We start from the raw sequence: 17,879 nt of genomic DNA, 5'->3' as shown, positions 1-17,879 counted from the left end.
CCCACAATGTCAAACCGACCAAGCTCTAATTGCACCATGAGTTTGTTCACCTTATTCTGAATGCTACGTGCATTTAAATACAGAACTTACAGTCCTGTACTCTTTGCCCTTTTGCATTTTGCATTGTGGTACAATTTTGCTCTTTGCTCTGTTCTGTCTGCATTTGTCCTTCCTTACATTCATGTTACATCCACCATCTACTTGTAAACCTGCTGGCTCATCCTCAGCTCCATCATACAGGTTCCCATCTCCCTACCATACAAGTTTAAATCACCCCCAACAGCTCTAGTAAACCTGCCCACATGAATATTGGTCCCCCTCAGATTCAAGTGCAAAAGCACAGTGAAATATCTTTCAAGTGATATCAAATAATAATTACTGTGGGTTACAAACAGAATAATTAATTATAGATACTCAATGAACCCGAAACTGGGATTTAATCCAATTGAAACTGTCACAAGTTAAATCATTATAAGTTAGAACTAATAGGAAAGGAACTGCATAAAAAAAGTTCCCTTGTCAACTGGTGTATCATTCAAACCACTGCACCCTGCTGACCAATTAATTAATTTCAGAGCTTTCATTTACTGTTGGCTCTATATTTCACTTCAACCAGACAAAATATGTTGTGCATCATCTATGTTCTTGCACAACCATCTGTTCATCATCATAACCAATGGTTCACTTTCTTAATTCAAATATCTATATGATTTCCTGGACTTTATTTTCCCCAGGGCTATACTCTGTATGACAACAGAAGATCTTTCAGTCTGAACTAGTTAAAAAGTAAAAGACATTTTAAATGAAGTTTGTTTTACTTTCTTCTTAGAACTTTTCAGTTTCATCTTTCTTTATTGCACAAATGTGTCAGCAACATGTTTTAAGGTAAATAATTTAAAGTACATCGGCAATGTTTGCAAGATGATATTATTACCCTTGTGGCAACCTTATTTGGCATGTTAATAAATGTAATAAGGTGAAAAATAATATATAATGATCATGAACTTTATCAGTTTATTTGACTATTTAGTTCTTCATAACACTTGCCTTTAACCACTACTGATAATTTGTTGCAGGGAGATGAAAGTCACTTCATTAACAACACCATCCTTTATACAATGCCTAGAGACACAAGAGACTGCATATGATAACATCTGGAACAACAAACAAACTGCTGGAGGAACTCAGTGTTTTTAGCCATATCTGTGGGCAGAAAGAACTGTTGCTATTTTGGGTTGAAACTCATAATCAGGACCACCCATTATAAAATGCCTGACTGAAATGATGCCGATCTAACAGGTAACGCTATAGTTCTTACCTATCATCACTGATTAAGACATCATAATTTCTAACAAAATGGATGCTCATGAGATGACCAACTGAGCTGTTACTTGCACATTTTACACTGTATTTCTAATAGATTACACAGAAATGAACAGTACAAAGCATATTTTTGGTCTATGCTGATGTTTATGCTCCACAATAAAGCAGGCTACATTATTTCAACTGCAAAATCTCCATACCTTTCTCTCTCATATATTTCCCACACTTTTCTTTTAGAGCATAAAATAAAATATTCCTCTAACCAAATCAACAAGAAATTAGCACAAATAAATCACGTGAATCTCTATTTTTGGATCAGGTCATTAGCATGTTAAGTTGTTTGGAAAACGTGATAAATGTAAGTTATTTTGCTTTCTGAGATCAATTCCATTAATCAGTACAAAACATAAATTATCAAAAATATTGATTCTGAATTTACTCATTTATTTTAATTAACAAATAAAGTACTTTAATTATATTTTGAGAATGTATTATAATTTCCTGAAAACTTATGGTTGCCTTACCACATTAAAAGTGCTATAATAGCATATCATTGTTCTGCTATACTTTTACATGATGCTGTTTCATATGAACCCTCATATATATAACACCCAAATTGCTAATGACTTTTCTTTTTAAAGAAAGAAAAAATATTCTACTTACTAACTACAATTAAGTTTTTTTTCCTGCTTGTCTTATTCAAGGTCTTATAATTACTATTGTGATAACTTGATTGTTCTATAAAGTCATCCCTTTAGCTTTATAATAATTTCTGTCTCTGCAGTGGCCAATGCTTACATCATTTAAAGCCCCTTCCATATGCGCTCTCGGAATGCCAAATCACTAGAGTTCATATTCACACTAGCAATATTAATGCTAGACAGTGCTCTAGAAAGGCTGCAACTTGAAAGGTACTGTGGCAACCTGAAAAGTATACTGTGCAATTGAAGAAGTAAAAGACAATAATAAGATTAATCCTACTGGTAGTGATGAGTTACATTAGAATTTGATCTATTTGGACAATGCCTTGACTCACATGTCCAAAACAGACAATTCAGAAGAGACCTTGTAAAAGTTTTTGATGCACTCTCAAAACACTTCATGTGTTTTGAGAGACAAAACACAAAATCAAAACCATATGTTGGTCTATGGGAAGAGATGATTTAGATTCAGGGTTCTGAAAAGCAGTAAGAATGTTTCCCAGAAGGTGATCAAAAACTGGAATAGTTTATCAGGCAAGCTATAAGTCAGAGTTCAGTGATAGAGTATTTATCTCAGATCTAAATACAGAGCTTTGGGCACTTAATCTAGCTTGATAATTCAGAGCAATAATGAAGGACTGTTGAACTGTAAGAGGTAATAATTTTGGGAAGATGTTAAACCAAAGGCTTAAATGGTCCCCAAGAAGGCCATAAAAAAAATCCTATAGCCTTATTGCACAAATGGAACAGATAATTCTCCTAATGTCATGGTCAAAAATAGTCAATGAAGTAAAAGAGCAGCGATAATCTTATGGAATGGCAAAGCAGGCACCAGCAACCAGAGGCCTACTCCTGCAAATAAATTATGTTTTTATATTATACACTTCTCTATTTTCTTGCTCTTCTGTCAATGCAGCCAAACTGAACTGCATTAGTGGTCCAATGGATTGTCAACAACTGTGAAAGTAATGGTGTATCCCTTTAAGTGTTGTACAAACAAGTCTGCTTGGACCCAATTTATTGTGTGTGAACCTTGCTTATGCTGAAGTTTGTGGCCTGAACAGGCAGGAGCGGCATTAACTTGTACAACAATTAATTCTGCAGCAGCATTCTCAGCATGTTTCAAGCACAAGTCGTAAAGCAGTTGAAGCCACACGATTGAGAACTCATTCTGTTTTTTTTTTGTTCATGTTGGAAAGAACTAACAACAATATTCAGAAATCAATTTTATGCAGTAATTCAATCTAAGGACATTGATGTGCACAATCTGATTGAATTTTATGCCAAAGTCATTCTAGACTTATTTAAGGAAAAAGTTGGTTGTGAATGGGAAGGTGGCAGCAGTCAAGAAAGGTCACATCATTTGCCTATTTTATAATCATATGATCAGGACTTGCTTCTTGTGAAGAGATGAGATTAACAAAACTAAGGGGATAAGAGAATAAGCATGAACATCCCCATTTCAGAATGTCACTTACTTTCTAAAAATAAAATTTTGTAGCCTTTCACCTTTTATTCTCCTCCATGAACAGATTTTGTTTGAATCAGAAATGGAAAGTTGTGGATCCCACAGATTCTTTAAAAAGAAATAACACCACACTATTTGCTGGTACTTACCAATATCCAAAATACTCACTAAATTCTTGACAGATCATGTGACAAAGTTCTCGTTTTCCAGAGGCCTGGACCCCAACCAGAACCAACATTGGATATGGAATATCAAAGGTAGGCAAAGTGCTGCAGAGGAAAATGAGAAACAGGTTATTAAAAGGTTAATGTCCTAAACCTGGAACGAATGAAAGACCATCAGGACATGTACTTTTCACAAGGGGCGAGAGATCCAAATACTTAGGAATGTTTCACTATACATCATGTTTTAGTGATATGACATTAAACATAAAATGTGCCTGTCGTTTGAAGAGTAAAAATGAAGAGAAGAACTCCCATGGCACTGTTTCATGGTAAAGCAAACTTCTATTCAGGTAACAGTCATCCCTCAAATCACAAGTGATGATTTTATTTTGTGGTGAGTGAATCAGATGCAAAGTTTCCACACTGCATTTTAAAAACACTCAAAAGGCTTGGAGGTGCTATTGGATATATCAAAGCTACAAAATGTGCTAAATTAATGCAACTTCTTTATTTATGAAGCAACATTCATATGATTTGTAAAGGAGCTAGTTTCAACCAAATTAGAGTAGAAGGTGCAGGCCAAGTATCAGAAAACTGTCATTGCATTAACAATTATTAATTCTGTGTTGCTTTATTTTTGCCCCCTTTACCTTTAGCTCTGATATCACTAAATAACTGAATGTTTAATCCTGTTCTTTCACCCTGAATTCTGAATTTTGACTTTTATGTGCACTAAATAACCTAATTTTAATCAGGATGTTTTAAAAACAGAAAAAAGTATGCAACATCTGTTCCTTGAATCTTGCAGTGGGCTGCTCATGGACGAAAAGCTTGTTGCTGACCTTCTTCAATGTCAATCTAGCTCACAGTATGGGTGCACTTGGACTTATAGGCCTTTTTATCATCTGGTATATAGTTACTAGCTCGGATATCTCTAAGCATCCTGTATGGTCTCTGAAACCAAGGAAACATGTCAAAAATTTATTTTAAAACCATTATGCTGACCAAGTTCCTCAATTTCAGCACCAATTTACAATCCATATCAAAGTTATGTATTTTATAGTCTGCTTGAAAAACTAAAGAGGTGCAGCCATTTGAAAGATTTGTATCTTTCAATATGAGCTCTGAAAACAGCATTGTTATACTGGGTATTTTTCTGAAATTGTAAACTGAAGTAAAGCTAATAGGCTAACATCTCTCATACACTTACATGTAAGAATGCAGTTACTATGCTTAGCAGGTGAGTCACTAAGTATAGCAAGGAAGAGCAGGAACTTTCTGGCTGCCATTGAGAGCCTTCAATACATAAGCAAATGGGGCATATGTTGATATTAGGGAACTGTGCCACATTCTTGAGGTAAACTCAACTAGTGATATGACAGTCAATCACGACTAGTAATAATGACCAATGCATTATCCAGTTGTTTTGTATATCTATGAACAGTATGTCAAAAGGGATAGAAATATGTGGCTCATTTAGTTTATGACAAACTGTTAATCTTGTGATGCAGTTCAATGACAGGTGTCTTGGAGCAGTTGACAACAGCTCAACAAAAAGCTATATACTGACTCTTATCACAATCAAGTGAAAACCTGCAGATGCTAGATATCCGAACAACACACACACACAAAATGCTGGAGGAACTCAGCAGTTCAGGCAGCATCTATGGAAAAGAGCACAGTCGATGTTTCAGGCCGAAACCCTTCAGCAGGACTGGAGAAAAAACAGCTGAGGAGTAGATTTAAAGGGTGGGGGGGGGGAGGGGAAAGAGAACCACCAGGTGTTAGGTGAAACCTGGAGGAGGAGGGATGAAGTTAAGAGCTGAGAAGTTGATTGGTGAAAGAGACAGAAGACCATGGAAGGAAGAAAAATGGGGAGGAGCACCAGAGGGAGGTGATGGGTGGGCAAGGAAATAAGGTGAGAGAGGGAAAGGGAGATGGGAAACGGTGAAGAAGAGGGGGTGGGGGGGCATTACTGGAAGTTTGAGAAATTGATGTTCATACCATCAGGTTGGAGGCTACCCAAACAAAATATAAGGTGTTGTTCCTCCAACCTAAGTGTGGCCTCATCACAACAGTGGAAGAGGCCATCACACAGTGGTATGGGAATGGAAAGTGGAATTAAAATGGGTGGTCACTGGGAGATCCTGCATTTTCTGGCAAATGGAGCATAAGTGCTTTGCAAAGTGATCTCCCAATCTATGTCAGGTCTCACCAATTTATAGGCCACACCGAGAGCACCGAAAACAGTATAAGACCCCAACAGACTCACAGATGAAGTGTCGCCTCACCTGGAAGGACTGTTTAAGGCCCTGAATGGGAGTGAGGGAGGAGGTGTAGGGGCAGGTGTAGCACTTGTTCTGCTTGCACGGATAAGTGCCAGGAGAGAGATCAGTGCGAACGGACGAATGGAGGGAAAGATGTGTTTGGTGGTAAGATCCCGATGGAGGTGACAAAAGTTTTGGAGGATTACGTGCTGAATACGGAGGCTGGTGGGGTGTTAGGTGAGGACCTAACATCCTGACTCTAATGCTGTTCAGTCAGTTTCACAATGAGATTTACTAGGGTCTAGTGAAATCACTGTTGGCTTCATAGTATTTACAGCCAATCTCAGCGAGCAGAGCCACTAGCCATCCAGTAAGGTTGAATGGTTAGTGGGTTCTGCTTACTAGAATCCATCAGGTAAAACAATAATTTATCAAGTACCACCAGCTGATACCTGAATCAACCCTAACCAGTACAATATTCTGTTAAAGACATATCAACACTTCCACTGTTGCAATGAGCTATTAGAGTCAGCCTGTTGGAAAAGCATGGCAAATAACAAGGAAGAAACAATCACTGCTATTTAACTTTCCATGGGAAATGAGGGGGAAAGCATACTGACGAAGGGGCTCAGCCTGAAACGTTGACTGTTTATCATTTCCATACATGCTTCCTGTCTGCTGAGTTCCTCCAGCATTTTGTGTGTGTTGTGTGGGTAAAAAACATAGCCTATATTCAGACACAAAATGCTGGTGGACCGCAGCAGGCCAGGCAGCATCTATAGGAAGAAGCACTGTCTACGTTTTGGGCCGAGACCCTTTGTCAGGACTAACAGAAAGGAAAGATAGCAAGAGATTTGAAAGTAGGAGGGGGAGGGTGAAATGCGAAATGATTGGAGAAGAACAGAGGGGGAGGGGTGAAGCTGAGAGCTGGAAAGGTGATTGGCAAAAGGGATACAGAGCTGGCGAAGGGAAAGGATCATTGGACGGGAGGCCTAGGGAGAAAGAAAGGGGGAGGGGAGCACCAGAGGGAGATGGAGAACAGGCAAAGTGATGGGCAGAGAGAGAGAAAAAAAGAGGAAGGGGGAAAAAAACTAAATATATCAGGGATGGGGTAAGAAGGGGAGGAGGGGCATTAACGGAAGTTGGAGAACTCAATGTGCAGAAGTTCGCTGATGACACGGCCATAGTGGGGTGTGTCAGGAATGGACAGGAGGAGGAGTATAGGAAACTGATACAGGACTTTGTGATATGGTGCAACTCAAACTACCTGCGTCTCAATATCACCAAGACCAAGGAGATGGTGGTGGACTTTAGGAGATCTAGGCCTCATATGGAGCCAGTGATCATTAATGGAGAATGTGTGGAGCAGGTTAAGACCTACAAGTATCTGGGAGTACAGTTAGACGAGAAGCTAGACTGGACTGCCAACACAGATGCCTTGTGCAGGAAGGCACAGAGTCGACTGTACTTCCTTAGAAGGTTGGCGTCATTCAATGTCTGTAGTGAGATGCTGAAGATGTTCTATAGGTTAGTTGTGGAGAGCGCCCTCTTCTTTGTGGTGGCGTTTTGGGGAGGAAGCATTAAGAAGAGGGACACCTCACGTCTTAATAAGCTGGTAAGGAAGGCGGGCTCTGTCGTGGGCAAAGTACTGGAGAGTTTAACATCGGTAGCTGAGCGAAGGGCGCTGAGTAGGCTACGGTCAATTATGGAAAACTCTGAACATCCTCTACATAGCACCATCCAGAGACACAGAAGCAGTTTCAGCGACAGGTTACTATCGATGCAATGCTCCTCAGACAGGATGAAGAGGTCAATACTCCCCAATGCCATTAGGCTTTACAATTCAACCGCCAGGACTTAAGAACTTTTTAAAAGCTATTATTAATGCTTTTTGAGATAGTGATTTAGATGCATATCATATTTTTTACTGAGTTAAGTATTGTATGTAATTAGTTTTGCTACAACAAGTGTATGGGACATTGGAAAAAAAGTTGAATTTCCCCATGGGGATGAATAAAGTATCTATCTATCTATCAATGTTCATGCCATCAGGTTGGAGGCTACCCAGCCTGTATATAAGGTGGTGTTCCTCCAACCTGAGTGTGGCTTCATCTTGACAGTAGAGGAGGCCATGGATAGACATATCAGAATGGGAATGAGACGTAGAATTAAAATGTGTGGCCACTGGGAGATCCTGCTTTCTCTGGCGGACAGAGCGTAGGTGTTCTGCAAAATGGTCTCCCAGTCTGCGTCGGGTCTCACCAACATATAAAAGGCCACACCAGGAGCACAGGACGCAGTATACCAAACCAGCCGACTCACAGGTGAAGTGTCGCCTCACCTGGAAGGACTGTCTGGAGCCTTGAATGGTGGTGAGGGAGGAACTGTAAGGGCAGGTGTAGCACTTGTTCCACTTACAAGGATAAGTGCCAAGAAGGAGATCTGTGGGAAGGGATGGGGGGGGGGGGGAATGGACAAATGGACAAGGGAGTTGTGTAGGGAGCGATCCCTGCGGAAAGCAGGAAGAAGGGGGGAGGGAAAGACGTGCTTGGTAGTGGGATCCCGTTGGAGGTGGCAGAAGTTACGGAGAATTATACGTTGGACCCGCAGGGTGGTAGGTGAGAACGAGGGGAACCCTATCCCTAGTGGGGTGGCGGGTGGAAGGGGTGAGGGCAGATGTGCAGGAAATGGGAAAGATGCGTTTGAGAGCAGAGTAGATGGTGGAAGAAGGGAAGCCCCTTTGTTTAAAAAAGGAAGACATCTCCTTCATCCTGGAATGAAAAGCCTCATCCTGAGAGCAGATGCGGCGGAGACGGAGGAATTGTGAGAAGGGGATAGCATTTTTGCAAGAGACAGGGTGGGAAGAGGAATAGTCCAGGTAGCTGTGAGAGTCCGTAGGCTTATAGTAGATATCAGTAGATAAGCCATCTCCAGAGATGGAGACAGAAAGATCAAGAAAGGGGAGGGAGGTGTCGGAAATGGACCAGGTAAATTTGAGGGCAGGGTGAAAGTTGGAGGCAAAATGCTATCCCCTTCTCGCAATTCCTCCGTCTCCACACATCTGCTCTCAGGATGAGGCTTTTCATTCCAGGATGAAGGAGATGTCTTCCTTTTTTAAACAAAGGGGCTTCCCTTCTTCCACCATCAACTCTGCTCTCAAACTCAAGTCTCCCATTTCCCGCACATCTGCCTTCACCGCATCTACCCGCCACCCCACTAGGGATAGGGTTCCCCTTGTCCTCACCTACCACCCCACCAGCCTCCGGGTCCAATGTATAATTCTCCGTAACTTCTGCCACCTCCAACGGGATCCCACTACCAAGCACATCTTTCCCTCCCCCCTTCTTTCTGCTTTCAGCCGGGGGGGGGGGGGGGGGGATATAAATAAATAAATAAATAAATAAGGGATGGGGTAAGAAGAGGGGGTGCATTAACAGAAGTTAGAAAAATCAATGTTCATGCCATCAGGTTGGAGGCTACTCAGACAGTATATAAGCTGTTGTTCCTCCAACCTGAGTGTGGTTTCATCTTGACAGTAGAGGAGGCCATGGATAGACATATCAGAATGGGAATTGGACGTGGAATTAAAATGTGTGGCCACTGGGAGATCCTGCTATCCTGCTTTCTCTGGCAGACAGAGCGTAGGTGTTCAGCGAAACTGTCTCCTGCTCTGCGTCAGGTCTCACCAATATATAAAAGGCCACACCGGGAGCACCGGATGCAGTATACCACACCAGCCGACTCACAGGTGAAGTGTCGCCTCACCTGGAAGGACTGTCTGGGGCCCTGAATGGTGGTGAGGGAGGAAGTGTACGGGCAGGTGTAGCACTTGTTCCGCTTACAAGGATAAGTGCCAGGAGGGAGATCGGTGGGAAGGGATGGGGGTGGGGGACGAGTGGACAAGGGAGTCACTTTGAGAGCGATCGCTGTGGAAAGCAGAAAATTGGGGGGGGGGGGGAGGGAAAGATGTGCTTGGTAGTGGGATCTACTGATATCTACTATAAGTCTATGGAATCTCACAGCTACCTGGATTATTCCTCTTCCCACCCTGTCTCTTGCAAAAAATGCCAACCCCTTCTCGCAATTCCTCTGTCTCCACCACATCTGCTCTCAGGATGAGGCTTTTCATTCCAGGATGAAGGAGATGTCTTCTGTTTTTAAGCAAAGGGCTTCCCTTCCTCCACCATCAACTCTGCTTTCAAACGCATCTCTCCCATTTCACGCACATCTGCTCTCACCCCTTCCGCCCGCCACCCCACTCGGGATAGGGTTCCCCTTGTCCTCACCTACCACCCCACCAACCTCCGGGTCCAATGTATAATTCTCCGTAACTTCCGCCACCTCCAACGGGATCCCACTACCAAGCACATCTTTCCCTCCCCCACCTTTCTGCTTTCTGCAGGGATTGCTCCCTACGCGACTCCCTTGTCCGTTTATCCCCCCCCCCCCCCCCATCCCTTCCCACCGATCTCCCTCCTGGCACTTATTCTTGTAAGCAGAACTAGTGCTACACCTGCCCTTACACTTCCTCCCTCACCACCATTCAGGGCCCCAGACAGTCCTTCCAGGTGAGGTGACACTTCACCTGTGAGTCACCTGGTGTGGTATACTGCATCCGGTGCTCCCGGTGTGGCCTTTTATATATTGGTGAGACCCAACGCAGACTGGGAGATTGTTTTGCTGAACACCTATGCTTGGTCCGCCAGAGAAAGCAGGATCTCCCAGTGGCCACACATTTTAATTCCAAGTCCCATTCCCATTCTGATATGTCTATCCATGGCCTCCTCTACTGTCAAGATGAAGCCACACTCAGGTTGGAGGAACAACACCTTATATTCCGTCTGGGTAGCCTCCAACCTGATGGCGTGAACATTGATTTCTCTAACTTCCGTTAATGCCCCTGCCCTCCCTTCTTACCCCATCCCTTATTTATTTATTTATTTCCCCCTCCTTTTTTTCTCTCTCTGTCTCTCCCACAATCACTCTTTGCCTGCTCTCCATCTCCCTCTGGTGCTCCCCTCCTCCTTTCTTTCTCCCTAGGCCTCCTGTCCCATGATCCTTTCCCTTCTCCAGCTCTGTATCCCTTTTGCCAATCATCTTTCCAGCTCTCAGCTTCACCCCACCCCTTCTGGTCTTCTCCAATCATTTCGCATTTTCCCCTCCCCCTCCTACTTTCAAATCTTACTATCTTTTCTTTCAGTTAGCCCTGATGAAGGGTCTTGGCCCGAAACATCGACTGTGCTTTTTCCTATAGATGCTGCCCGGCCTGCTGCGTTCCACCAGCATTTTGTGTGTGTTGTCAGTATATTAGTAGTTGGAACAGATATGTACCTAAAAATAATCACTGACAACATTTCTTTACAAAGTTAAGACTATGGAGGGAAACAAGTAATGGAAGTGAAACACATATGCAATCATAAAATATTAAGAAGTGTACCAATTCATTAATAGTATAATTTTTACCTGCTTTAAATCATTGTGCTCACTTAGTAGTTACATTTAAATGTGAAATAATTTTTTAAAAATTCAACTAACATCATTGGTATGCTCCAGTGTAAAAAGGTCGTCTATTGGTCAGATTCTAATAAACATATTTTCTTCAATTTTTGTGCATGAGGTGAAATTAACATTTATCAGAGTTCATCCAAAAAAAATTAAGACCTGCCAAGGTGGAGCTTCAGGAATCAAATATGCAAGGTATGTTACCATTTTCAAAACTTAAATTGATAGGGTGTTCTTAGGTGGAATAAATTATGCAGGATCTAGTCACAAAAAGAAACTATTTCAAAGGGGATGAATATATATTTCTGTTCCTATGAATATTGCCCTTCAGCAATTAATTTCCCAACCAGTGTGCGAACATGCAAATTGACCACAAGCATTGAAGGACAGTCAAGATTACATTTACAATAAAACAAAATCTGACTTCTGCTTGAAGAGTTCACATAACAGAGAGAATTTTTTTTATCATTATTAGTATAATTTAGAATTTACACATGTTCAGCTACATCCCAGGAAGTGGCTAGGTCAGGGAAGAATGGAATGAAGATTGGCTAATATCCTAATACGGCCCTTGGCTTCATCAAATACTTCTTTAACAGGGTGCAGTAAAATACAAGATCTCTTTTTGGGGCTTCTACTTGCAACTGAAAATAACAGAAATGCACCCTTCGGTGGCCTTTTGCATCTTTTCGGCTGGTGTTCTAGCTGTCACTTCCCCTCCAGGGTAGGTTGGAGTAAGCATCGGCTCTGATAGTGTCCCTTCTGTATCCAAACCCCTGGTCTGGTAGTATTCCTTCCCTGTAATGCTTTTGATCTGGCAGTGAATCTTCCCTTTCTACAGATATGCTTCTGATGCTGTTGACTTTCCTCAGGTATGATCGTAAATGGTTTAGTTTCCAAATGAGACTCCGATAGTCACATGTTCAGACTTGAAGCACTTGGGAACAGGATCCTGTGCAAACATTGATCTGTAAGTCTAATCCAACAACTTGAAGCACAAATTATAGATTCAGGGTAATAATATTTATAAACCAACCAGTTTCATTAAAATAAAAATAATTTCTCAACACTATTTGTGGAAGTTAGCTAAATGGAACTTGCCTGCTGCTTCCCCCCCATATTTGAATAGTGAAGGTATATTTTTTGGGACTGCCCTGTTATCAAAAACTATTGGGGGGGGGGTACACAATGCCCTACAAGACATCTTTAAATGTGAAATATCCTTGGAGAGTGAGACCATATATTTTGGATACATACCTCAAGAATGGTTGAAAAGAGATAAATATTTAATGAATATACTGTTGGTGGCTGGTAAAAAGACTCTTACTAGGAAATGGTTATCATCGGAGAGCCCAACTTTAAATACATGGATGGAAATTACAATGGACATTTACAAAATGGAGAAGATAACAGCATCTGTTAATCATAAGCTGGAACAATTTGATTCATACTGGGAAAAATGGTTTAACTACATAATGCCTCATAGGTCTGATTTTATTCTCACAAATCAATGAATCTGTTGTAAAAAAAAATCACTCCCTACTTGTACATAGTTCTTTCCTTTTGCTTGTTTTTTCTTTCCACTCTTTTCTATAAGTGTATACCTCAGATAAATACTTTTTGGAGATTTGTGATATATATGATTATATGATATATATGTACAATGTCTGAAATACATCTTATGGAAATGTTTGTTTGATGATGAACTTCAATAAAAAAATAAATTACAAAAAAAAAAATGAATAGTGAAGGTATTTCTTTTTATTTGCTGGAAGAGCCAGAAAGATTTTTGATACCAGTAATTGTTTCAATGTATTTTAATAATATGCAAATCAGAAAATGGAGGAGAGCCCTTGCTTCATTTAAATTAGTCAATGTAGAAAGAATTTGGGGTTACCCACTATGCTATGATTTTCTCCAACAATCAAAAATGCCAATGCCAATCATAGCTTAAAAGGAATGTGACATAGTAGAAATTTTGTGATAAAACCCTCAAAGAATCCAATGACAATGTTACAGTGAACATTCAATGTCATTAATAACATTCAACGTGCTGCCCAAGGCTAAGCAGAGTAGGAATAACCTGCCTTTTTTTCTCCAAAAATAATAACTTCTCATCAGTAAAACTGGCATAGATAAATTGAAAGCAAGTTCGTAATGAGCAAATGGATTAAAAAGGTTGAATCTGACTACTTTAAACTCCAGTCTATAGGTGCCGCAATCTTCAAGCGCCCTCTAGGGGCTCAGAACATATCTTGAATCAATGACTTTTGTAAATTATGACTTACCTGTCATAAATCCTCTGGGGCTGTAGAAAACTATACATAATATTGGTCATATGATCGTTGGCAGCTACCACTTCAGGAGGAGGGTTGTATTTATTGATGGCCAGAACCTGGGGAGAAGTAGCTAATGTAAGTATGTTTTTCCTTTACTTCTGTCAGGGTCAGCATTATTATGCTTAGTTCATGGATAAGCAATTAGGAAATCTGAACCCAGTACTACAGAGCTTTACAACATTGGTGTGAACACAAATATCACTATGAGATCTTGGGCTTATGCACTGCAGCTTTCCCTCAAAAGTATCTATATTATTTTGCTTTAAACCACACCATGTGATAGTGTGAGCCACTTCCTTCTTCGTCTCTCAATAAAAGAATTATATTTCCTTTTGATTTATTTGTCTCTACCTTACTTCTGTGGCCTGCATTCCTGGAATAATCTTCATGTTTATCAAACTAACTCATCAAACTTAGAAACATAGAAAACCTACAGCACAATACAGGCCCTTTGGCCCACAATGCTGTGCCTAACATGTACTTACTTTAGAAATTGCCTAAGGTTACCCATAGCCCTTTTTTTTTCTAAGCGCCATGTACCTATCCAGGAGTCTTTTAAAAGACCCTATTGTATTCGCCTCCACCACCGTCGCTGGCAGCCTATTCTACACACTCACCACTCTCTGCGTAAAAAACTTACCCCCGGCATCTCCTCTGTACCTACTTCCTAGCACCTTAAAACTGTGCCCTCTCATGTTAACCATTTCAGCCCTGGGAAAAAGCCTCTGACTATCCACACGATCAATGCCTCTCATCATCTTATACACCTCTATCAGGTCACCTCTCATCCTCCGCCACTCCAAGGAGAAAAGGCCGAGTTCACTCAACCTATTCTGATAAGGCATTCTCCCCAATCCAGGCAATATTCTTGTAAATCTCCTCTGCACCCGTTCTATGGCTTCCACATCCTTCCTATAGTGAGGCGACCAGAACTGTGCACAGTACTCCAACTTAAATATATTATTATGAAAAATACCGTCAGACATTTTTCACTTCACTAACTCTGGATGTTTCCAAAACACTTCATAGCCTTTGAAATGTAGTCACAGCCGTAATATTGGAAACCTCTCAATCCACTTTCACAAAGTGTGATAAATATCAATACGATAACAGTTGGATAATTTTAATTATGTTGATTAAAGGATAAATATTGGGCAGACTATTAGAGATCACTCCCTTGCTCTTGTTAAAAATGTTGCCATATCATTCTTTGTGCCGACTAATGAGAGCAGACGAGACAGTTCTAAAGTTATTTGAAGGACCACACCTCTGACATAATAGCGCTCTCTTGCTCCTCAGAATCAGAATCAGGTTTAATATCACTGACATATGTCATGTAATTTGTTGTTTTGCGGCAGCAGTATATTGCAATACATGAAAATTTAAAAAAACTATAAATTACAAAAGAAATACATATAATTCAACAAATAAACTTTTCCAACCAGGTACAGGTGTTGATTATAATTGATGTTTCAATGACAAACTATGCCATGAAGATATAATCGATACCGGTACCCAGCTGGAGCCTGAGAGGAGTTTATTCATCATTTATGCCAGGAAAGCACTAGATCCTTTTTCATATGTTATTCAATTCAAGTTGAATTGTCAATCAACCATAAGTGACAACATTACTCTGGGACCAAGGTGAGAAACACAGTAACAATAGTCACACACAGCACATTCAAGATAGCAAGTACAAGTAAGATACAGCCATGCAAAAAAAAAGTTCAGACTGAGTCTATGAATGCCATAGAGATCTGCAGCTGAGCACAACAGAGCTTGTCTTCTACCGAGTGAACACCAACTCCAGCCTGGGTGCTGTGCCACCCTATCCCCCGTGGAGCACACCGGATCTGACTCCTCTCTCCCAGTGGCTGTAAACAGGCGACACCGCAGCTTGAGGCCTAGTCTTGTTACGACTGACGCCACGCAGCTCCCCTGCCTGCCAATAAATCAGTGAATTGGATAGCAACGTGCCACTTTTAACAATGTCCAAAAGGGTTTTGCAATCACAAGAAAAGTGACTCGCTGTTAGACTACATGCCTCCTTCATTCACCAAGTCCTATGCAGGCGGCAGCACGATCGGCACCAAATCCAGCTCCTTCAGTTTCTCTGCCAATGAGCAACTCGGTAAGGCAGTACTGCAGTACCTTAGGTTATTAATGTCGGGTGGGGGGGGACCTTGCAATCAGATGTTTAAAAAGGACAGAAACACCCTTTGTTGACCACACAAAAGCCACTGTGATCGAATGCACCGCCATCTTACTGGAAGATTAAATTAGGCAAGTAGTGCAAAGAGAACAAAAACAGAATAGTGTCATAGTGTTCACAGGTTCATTGTCAAATCAGAAATCCGATGGCAGACGGGAAGATGCTGTTCCCTAAACATTGAGTATGTGTCATCAGGCTCCTGCCCCAGAATAAAACTAATTCTTGCACTAGAATACGATCTGAACCTACAGCCTTATATTCAGAGATGATAGTGCTGCCAACTAAGTAATAACTATTCATAAGACCATAAGACATAGGAGCAGAATTAGCCCATTTGGCCTATCAAGTCTGTTCTGCTATTCAATCTTGGCTGATCCTTTTTTCCCCTCCTCAGCCCCACTCCCCGGCCTTCACCCCATAACCTTTGATGCCACATCCAATCAAGGACCTATCAATCTCTGCACTAAAATCACCCAACAACCTGGCCTCCACAGCTGCCTGCGGTTAACAAATTCCACAAATTCACCACCCTCTGGCCAAATAAATTTCTCTCCATCTCTGTTTTAAATGGACACCCCTCTATCCTGAGGCTATGCCCTCTTGTCCTAGACTCCCCCACCATGGGAAACATCCTTTCCACATCTACTCTGAATAGGCCTTTCAACATTCAAAAAGCTTCAGTGAGGTCCCCCCTCAACCTTCTAAATTCCAGCAAGTACAGACACAGAGCCATCAAATGTTCTTCATATGATAACCTTTTAATTCTCAGAATCATCTTTGTGAACCTCCTCTGAACCCTCCTTAATGCCAGCACATCTTTTCTTAGATGAGGAACCCAAAACTGTTCATAATGCTCAAGGTGAGGCCTACCAGTGCCTTATAACGCCTCAGCATCACATCTCTGCTCTTGTATTCTAGACCTCTTGAAATGAATGCTAACACTGCATTTGCCTTCCTCACCATCAGCTCTACCCGCAAGTTAACCTTTAAGGACTCCCAAGTCCCTTTGCATCTCAGACTTTTGTATTTTCTCCCCATTTGGAAAATAATCTGCACATTTATTTATGCCACCAAAGTGCATGGACCATGCATTTTTCCAACAGTGTATTTCACTTGCCACTTTCTTGCCCATTCTCCTAACCTGTCTAAGTCCTTCTGTGGCCTGCCTATTTCCTCAACACTACCTAACCTTCCACCAGTCTTAGTATAATCTGCAAACTTGGCAACAAAGCCAATCTATTCCAGCATCTAAATTATTGATATACAGCAGTAAAAAGTGGTCCCAAAACCAACCCCTGCGAAACACCACTGGTCAAAGAAGCCTAGTCTGTTCAGTTGTAACCCTACAGTTCTGAACAGTAATTATCCACTGTTTATTTGTATATAAAACCTGACTCAATTCTATATTCATTGTTGCCAGACTCGTGGCATAACACTGGATAAATGGGACATTTAGCAGAGTGTCCAGAGCCTTGTACAATACAAACTATCTATCTTGGAGGCAAGGACAATCTGGAAAAAAAAGTTTTAATTTAAAATATTTAATGCACTTTCTTATTTAGATTCCAGCATTGATACACATCCTTAAATCATGTCCACACCAACGTCAATTTGAAAAAACACTATCATCTGGGAATCCTACGTTAATAGCTTGAGTTTAAGTGTGAAGTAGCACATTGATTTCAATCTGATTCTACCAATAACCAATTTTTCTTCCATTGTGTCTATAGGATAGGCAAAAAATAAATTTAATCTAATGTGCCTGAAGTTACAAGTGATTAATCCAAATTATAAATTAAATAATGTAAGGATGTCATTTATAAACACTCAAACTTAATTTCTACAAAAAAATATGATTAAAGTTCTCTCTTCCAATCAAAATTAATAATAGAACATGGAAATA

The 17,879-nt window shown here is 40.9% G+C and overlaps 1 protein-coding gene across 1 annotated transcript in view; it reads right to left on the bottom strand.

The window, feature by feature from the left end:
- The window catches only part of lrguk (leucine-rich repeats and guanylate kinase domain containing), a 122,825-nt gene that overhangs the window by 69,606 nt on the left and 35,340 nt on the right, over positions 1–17,879 (bottom strand). The window contains exons 10-11 of the mRNA XM_073066791.1: positions 13,714–13,820; positions 3,642–3,761 (exon numbers count right to left, since the gene is read on the bottom strand). Coding sequence (XP_072922892.1) covers positions 3,642–3,761; positions 13,714–13,820 — 227 coding nt within the window. The remainder of the gene's footprint in view (positions 1–3,641; positions 3,762–13,713; positions 13,821–17,879) is intronic.

Source organism: Hemitrygon akajei, chromosome 14 (assembly GCF_048418815.1).
Source record: "Hemitrygon akajei chromosome 14, sHemAka1.3, whole genome shotgun sequence".
NCBI lineage: Eukaryota > Metazoa > Chordata > Chondrichthyes > Myliobatiformes > Dasyatidae > Hemitrygon > Hemitrygon akajei.
This window is presented reverse-complemented; position numbering and strand designations above follow the sequence as displayed.